This window comes from Patiria miniata, unplaced genomic scaffold (genome assembly GCF_015706575.1).
Source record: "Patiria miniata isolate m_02_andy unplaced genomic scaffold, ASM1570657v1 HiC_scaffold_18, whole genome shotgun sequence".
NCBI classification, from domain to species: Eukaryota; Metazoa; Echinodermata; class Asteroidea; order Valvatida; family Asterinidae; genus Patiria; species Patiria miniata.
The window spans coordinates 4,187,195-4,195,242 of record NW_024037056.1 but is presented as its reverse complement, the minus strand read 5'-3'; the positions used below and the strand labels follow the sequence as shown (position 1 = coordinate 4,195,242).

Sequence of the window (8,048 nt, the reverse complement as noted above, 5' to 3'; positions counted from 1 at the left end):
TTCCATGTAAAAATTGCATACAGCCTCAATCCTGCAAAATCCTCCATTATTTCTTGATGTGATCCTTATGTGGTCCTTGGAGGGGTGACCACTGCCTCAATCCAGCAAAATCCTCCAGGAATCACTGTCAATATGTTGTTGTATGTTTTCTTATCCATATCAGAATTTTAATTTTGTGGCTCCTATTTTCTATTAAATTAAATCATTGACTGAAATAATTCAAAGGGACATTTTTATTCCTCAACCCCAAAAGTCTTCTTTTTTTAAATTTGTTCCCGAACGTCTATTCTGATCTTTAAAAGCTACATAGCATTGTGTGAAAAATGAAAGCAAAAACATATATATAAATAAATAAATAATTATTACTTTTAAAGTTTTTTTTGAAATTTTAATTCTGTTTTTGTGCACTTCACACCTGATATTCAGTTCATCTGAAACAAAATTAATGAGGTACTATTAGAGATGCATCCCCTATTTATTCTGGAACTTTTTTTCACGAAATCATTTTATATCAAGACATTTCAATATTATCACGGAGCTATGTCTGAAGCATGTCAGACGTACTAAATGTTTATTTGAAAGTTTTTTGTATACATTTATGCAAATATATCATTGTTTGGCGTACGTTTTTCACGAGTACAAATGAAGCACCCATAATTGTGAGGAAACAGCCTTTATGTATGGTGAATATAAATGTGTTAGGAATATTTATCACTTGTTCAGCATTAAATGTTATGCAAATTAGACTTAAAATGCGTTTGATTTTTCATGTACCCTGGGTTTTCTCTTTATCAATTCAAAATATCTGCATAGAACAATGTTGCGACATGGAGGGTTTCAAACATTCTGGACACAACATGGAGTACCATGGAGCACAATTAGTGTCTATGGAAAGTTGACAACAGCTGGTGGACACTTTACTGCACACTGACTCTTTAGGAAGACCTCCCATATGTTTTGTACACATCGCCAAATTGGGGACCTGTTGTCCTCTATTGTTCAATGTCTTCTATTGAATGCAGAAACAAACTCTACACACTGCGTGTCTATACACAATTTATTAAAAAAACCTGACAAATAAAAGTAAAAATACAACGAGGCATTTGAAGCAATGATTTTTGTATTCAAACTTTACAAACTGTACAAGTTTACAAGAGCAAATATCACCGAGTTTTTCCCAGAATGAAAATGATACAATCAATGATTTAAGTAGTTTCAATTGTGAATTGTTACCACACAAAAAAAGTTGTACAGATGTGATTATGGACTATGTGACGCCATGTACAAGTAAGCCGACAACGAGCAGTGATGTAGTCCAGTCCATCACACGTCCAGTCACGAGTAAGCAAAAATCAGATGACCAGACAAACAGACATTCAATATATCTGGTTTTACCCTGATTTTTGCTTCACACTGAAATCTGCTCATGTTTTCAGCTTAGCAGCTCAATGGAATCAGGATCCGCGCTGGTTGTGCGGCCCTTAAAGTTTTCCCTGCTATGAGGGACAATCTCAAAACTAAACACTCCCCATCAGCATATTTTGTCGGCAAAGAAAAAGGCAACGGAGGAAACGACTTTCTGTTCACCGATGACCAACTTCTTGTCCTGATTGGTGATGTCACCGTCGATGTAACCATGGCAATGAGAGAGATTTTGTCTTTTTCGACCAAGATCCGTCAGCAGAGAAATGAGGCCAGCGGTGGGAATGGATTCTGTTTACTGACGACCAACTTCTGGTGCTGATGGGAGATGTAACCCTTGATGTAACCCTGAAAACACAAGATTTATCACACAAATAAGCACAAAGATTTGAAAGAAATTATGCACTTTTTGCTTCACCAACGACCCAGTGACTTCCCAAATATTAATCAAAAGTCATCTGAAGTCACCTCAATATTAGTTATCGTAAGTCAATCACAAGTCATCATAAGTCAATCAGGAGTCATCACAAGTCATCACAAGTCATCACAAGTCATCACAAGTCATCACAAGTCATCACAAGGCATCACAAGTCAATCACAAGTCATTACAAGTCCTAAGTCAATCACAAGTCAATCACAAGTCATCACAAGTCATCACAAGTCATCACAAGTCATAACAAGTCATAACAAGCCATTACAAGTCATAACAAGTTAATCACAGGTCATCACAAGTCATCACAAGTCATCACAAGTCATCACAAGTCCATCACAAGTCCATCACAAGTCCATCACAAGTCCATCACAAGTCTATCACAAGTCTATCACAAGTCCATCACAAGTCCATCACAAGTCCATCACAAGTCCATCACAAGTCTTACAGTCCCAAGTCAAGTCACAGGTTATTCAAATATACTGTGCTCTAAAGGCATTCCTTTTCATTTGTTCATCCTGTTACTTGCCACCTGATTTGTGACTGACTTGTGATTGACTCATCAGCAACCATGCAGACAGAAAATGTGCTACAACTTGTCATCTGTGTACCCACCTGGTATATGAGATTAGCCAGAATGCACTCCACTTCTGCCGAGTCCACGTCCTCCAGCTCCAGGTAGGTCAGGACCACCATAAACTTGTCAATGCTCAGCTGGAATGACTTGGTAATCATGTACCTGAAACGGGAAAGAATTGGCACAAATCGAAAGAAAAATGTATAAATACAAATGTACAGACACAAACTTCTCAGTAAAGGATAATGCTTTTTTTATAAAGCGAACATATCCACCATTATGGTGATCAAGTTGCTACATTGTGTATGAAGTGTAAACATCAAGACTCAAGTTAAGGAGACATCACTTTGGTGAAAATTTGTACAGACAAAACTCTCAATTTTTAAGTATGATGAAAAACTTGTTACTTACACTTTCTTGAACAAGTTGCGGTAGGTGATGATTTTCAGCTTGTCCACTATGAGGTACACGCCGCACTTGGCAAAGAACGCTTCATGTGTCTCGATGGCTGAATTGAGGAGTTTTAGATTTCCCTCGATGACGGCCCGGGCCACGTTTGCAAACTGCATCAGGTCGTACTTCTGGAGGAGCTTGACCTTTGGCATTTGACCCTGATGAGTGAGTGTGGAGAACGAGAAAAACGAAACCAATAAATCTTCATAATAAGAATGCACTGCCTGTATTGAAGCATTGTGATAAAGTACACTACCCTAATGCCAACGCTGAACAGTTCAGATTTGTTTAAGTTTTAAGTTAGGATTTCTCTGAACAAAACTAACAAGTATAGTAGAACACCACGATAAGGAAACAAAATGTGGTACACAAAAGATTGTTCCACTGTGCTGGCCTTTGGTGGTTCAAGGTGTAACAGACAGAGTGGTTTGGGCAGTGTAGGACATTCTTCGTTTCTCACCAGAAGCATTTTGACAGGTAGAAGGTAGATCAGAATCAGTCTCTTGTTCTGTCTGCTTGCTCGATGACATCGCTGGAAAGCAAAGGTCAAGAACTCTTCAGCTGTGTAGAAAACAAATCCTAAATGTGTAAGACTTTCGGCAAATCTGAAATCTGCAGTTGATTTGAATTAGCCTGTAACATCAGTCTTAGTTGAGACAAGTGGATCAGTCCATTTAAAAACTGGACTTTGTTGAGAACCCGTCAACTCACCGCTCTTGAAGTCACTGTCAAACATGGCCTTCCTGCCGACATAGTACCTGTATGTGACTCGTTGGGAGATGCTGAACTGGTCCTTGAAACTGGAGCTGTCGATGGCTCGGATGAGGGGCTTACAGAGCTGGAGATTGTTGGTCTGAGTATTAAGGAGAAGGGAGGAATGAAGTTTCAGTCACAAGTCAATCTCTAGTTCATCACAAATCATCACAAGACAATCGAAAGCAATCACAAGCAATCGTAAGTCAATCACTAGTCAATTACCAGTCCATCACAAGTCAATCACTAGTTCATCTCAAATCATCACAAGACAATCGAAAGCAATCGCAAGTTCATCACAAGTCAATCATAAGTAAATCACAAGACATCACAAATCATTGCAAGTCAATCACAACTCATTCAAGTTAATCACAAGTTAATCACAAGAAAATTACAAGTTAATCACAAGTCAATCAAAAGTCGTCCAGTGTGACCCGACATTTGACCTGACTTGAAATTTACTTTTGCTTGACGTATCTGCTAATTTACTGCTTATTAAAGACTGACATACCTTGAAGTAAATCTTGAAGAGTTGGTTCACTAGGTAAAGCATCCCCCACTTTTTAGATTCTTCTACTGATGCTCGACTAAAGAACAGAACAAAAACAAAAACTGTCAATTTCCAGTGTTCATTCATTGTACACATACAGTGTAATCAAATTCTGTAACATACTTCACTATCTTGCTCGATATGGCAATATTATCGGATATTAACAGCAGCAATTTTGTTTATATCAATAATCTTATCAATTTTTTTTCTCAAAATATCGCCACACAAGGATATTTACTTTTTGAAAGTTTTAGGGATTTGTTGCATTACCTGTCGGCAGCACATATTCTGAAGCAGCCCATCAGCGTATCAGCTGCTTTCTCCAGCTTCTCCCCAGGCTTACACTTGCCTCGCTTGGCTAGCTGCGTATCGGCCTGCAGTAAACAATTAACAAAGGATGAATACCTGGCAGGTGCAACACGGCGCAACAGGTGTCAAAAAGTATGTGGGACCTTGCTGCATTGGGCCAGCAACTCCAGTGCATAAACCGCCATTTCAGAGACAATGAGAGCTAGTGCCATTGATCAATGCCACAGTTGTATCCTGCTGCAGTTGGTGACCACAGACTCTGAGGCAGTTTGGCCTTGAGATATTTGTTGGATATTGTTACAATGGGCGAGCTTCTCACTTTGATAACGTAAACATCAGTATTTCAATGAAGTCATGCATGACTTTTTACTTTTATACTACATTGTGCAATGGAAGTTGCATACTTATGAACTCAATGGATCGCCCGAAGGGGCTGTTTTCCTATACCATTTTGAAGCAGTCAATAGTTTTTATATAACACACTGTAAGTTTAGTTTCAATATAAAAACAATCTCCTGTAAATATGTTTCAGGCAAACTTACACTGTTGGCAAACAACCTCAGGTCCAAGGTAACTCCATACATGATAGGCAGGGCCCTGCAAAATATGCATATTCAACACGACCTGATGAATATTCAGGATGTGATTTGCATATCATAATCAACTGTTTCAAATGAGCACGTGCAAATTGAATACTGAATAGAAACATAACCTAATTAACCTTTGCATCAATATCAACATGCCTTAACCGTTAAGGACACATTCAACCCTTCGGTGTGTGTGAAGATTATTGTATAATTCAGGAGGAAGAAAACAAAATTTCAAGAACTTACCAGTTATCATCTTTGTGGCTCTGAAATATTTTATTGAAAGATCTGTGGGTTTGGGTTTAAGGTAACACAATTTTTATTAAACTAAAAGGGGGCTGAATTTTTATAACGAACCAACCCATCCACGGTAGAGCACTGAATATCTGCTACAATCAGTTATGACAATGAGTATTCCACTACGTTTACTGCATCGAGAGTGTATTTTCAACAAAATAGATACAGTGATTATTTCATGCATGTACATTGTAAACAATGATCATCAAATCTTCAGAAAATCAGATTTTTCAGTTTTGAAATTTCTCTTGAAACAATTTTTAAATTCATGAAAGAAAATTAAGCAGATGTGTATTGGAAAAAGCTTTGCGTCAGACAGTAATCTAGTTCATAACTGAACTCCGTTTTTCAAGGTAAATCACTTAAAAAGGCAAGGTAAATAACAATTTACGTCAAGAGGGATCGTAATACTTTGTGAAATAACCCAAAGTTTTGTAACACATGGCCCGTTTAATCTTTTTCAAGGAAGATGCAAAGTATTGAGTTGATCTGTTAAGGATACTGCACAACTACAGACTGGTAAGCGTAGGCTTCCACAAAGTCATGATTGGCCACACACTGGATGCACCTGCACGAGAATAAAGAGGCAACTTTAAAAAAAAAAAAAAAAATGGAAAAAATTGAAATAATTTATATTTGTCGTTTAACTGTTAACCAAAACTTCGCAAGTGTCTAATCAGAATTCAACTTCTGTTTGCCCCAAGAACAAACACAAAACAGCAGGAGATAGACCTTACAATGAATTTGCTTCAAGGGAAAGGATCAAGTTGTCTACAACCATACAAGAGGCTACATCTCGTTGTCCTGTTTTAAGAGGCAACTTAAATCCCACCTCTTCCCGATGCTAAGACTTTTGTGCAACACCAGCGACCATAAATGTTTCAAGAATTTTAATGAAATTTTAATGATACATTTGTTATGGTTTTTATTTGTTTGAATGAATTTTACATATCATTTTAAAGTCTTTTATAAGTGCATCTGGGGGTATGGGGGGGGGGGGATCATCACTGTGGCTCCTCCCCGTCAACAACAGAAATGTTTGTCCTCCCTACTCACTTCAAATGTGCTGCTATCATCTCGTCATAGGGCTGATCAAACCACTGCTCACATTGGCCCTCTGGATTATCGAGTCTCTGCAGCTTTGGGTTGGCAATGTGTGGATGCTTAAACGACAACAGTTCCTGCACAGAAAGAAAGCAAAACTCCTCAATTACGAACAGACACACTTGTACACGATCGAAACTAAATAAAGATCCATTTAATAGCTCAGTGTTCATAATGTGGTCTCATTCAATTAAAAGTGAAATCAAAAAAGCAATCCACTCATAACTGCTCAAGTTTTACACGCAATGAGCATCAGTAAAACGACAGAAAATTAACAAATGACTTCTTCAAAATTTACACTACAGTATAAATTTTGACACTCAAAACAAATTTTCTGAGATTTCGAAAACAAAACTTTTATTTGGCTGAAATATAATGGAATACAGTGTATTAAAAAATGCTTCAAAAAGTAAGCCAGTTATACTCGCAACAAAGTTTATACTATGATTTATCAGTATTTCCTAGATTGTTAAAAGCCGAAGTAGGCCACCTATCATTCTGAAATGAAATAAAATTTGTTTACAGGGATTCTCAGCAGTCTTTCTGAATATTTCAAGCACAAGCAAAAAATAATCCTACCGCTGCTGTTGGGCCATCTCTCCTGTTCAAGGCATTTTCAAGCTGGAAAGAAAATAATGCTGATATTAATATTAATACATAAAGGCCTAACTGGAAAAAAAACTGGCTAAAATAAAAATACACTTCCAACATTGTCCAACATGGACTCCAAGTTCCATAATTAAGATTTTTCTAAAATTTTGAGTTAATGTTAACCACTTGTGTTTTAAAATTAGTATTTGTTCAGAGTTCTGACCTCTGAATTATTTTCTTTGCCATTGGCACCCATAAAAAAATAACATTGTGCAGAAAACATCTCGACTACCATTCATTATCAATGTAACCAAGTGACATTGCATTGCAATTTGCATTTCATTAACATTGTCCGGAAACTGGACCCAAGATTTAATCACTTTATTTCATTGAATTCCTTGTATTCATGCCATTGTGACTTCCTAAAGAGTGTCCTTATAGGATATTGTTAATATAATAGTATTAATAGTGACCATGAAATACTTTGTAAATCGCTAACGAGAAACTTAACGAACGAAAAACCCACGAACCTGTTGCAAGTACTGATTGAGACTGGAGTGCGCCATTTTGATTCAAATGCAACCTCGTCCCCGAAGCCAATGCATTAATCGTAAAAGCAACTTCGTCCCAGAGTGTCGAGCAGTACGCTCCCACTGTCATAACCAGGCGCAGTGTTTCACGTGTAGGTGTTAAAGGGAATGTACATCATTGGCTTTTGCTGTAATTTTCAGAAAATGAACTATTTGAGGGGTTAGTATAATAGATCAAATATTGTTTAACTGGCATGTTTGAAGTTTGGTGTTGGAAAATGCTTGAAAAACTAAGAAAAACAAAAATGTTTAGGTAGTCTGGCACCCTGACTCCACTACAGATAAAAAAGATCAATTTATAGATGGTGGAAAATTGTAAGGTAAAGGAACCAGTCTAGCTGGCCTGCACCCGTTCATGAACATGTAACCAAGAGCAAACAAAATT

At 37.4% G+C, this 8,048-nt stretch overlaps 1 protein-coding gene across 1 annotated transcript; it reads right to left on the bottom strand.

The window, feature by feature from the left end:
• Positions 1-1,102: 1,102 nt before the first annotated feature.
• LOC119724300 (PCI domain-containing protein 2-like) lies at positions 1,103-7,728 on the bottom strand. Its single transcript, XM_038195288.1, has 13 exons — positions 7,604-7,728; positions 7,062-7,103; positions 6,435-6,559; positions 5,881-5,946; positions 5,328-5,369; positions 5,037-5,091; positions 4,456-4,559; positions 4,147-4,222; positions 3,594-3,735; positions 3,343-3,443; positions 2,841-3,040; positions 2,468-2,591; positions 1,103-1,770 (listed from the first exon to the last, which is right to left on the bottom strand). Exons 1-13 carry the CDS (start codon positions 7,637-7,639, stop codon positions 1,678-1,680), a joined length of 1,206 nt encoding a protein of 401 aa, XP_038051216.1. The 5' UTR covers positions 7,640-7,728; the 3' UTR covers positions 1,103-1,677.
• Between the last annotated feature and the right edge of the window lie 320 nt (positions 7,729-8,048).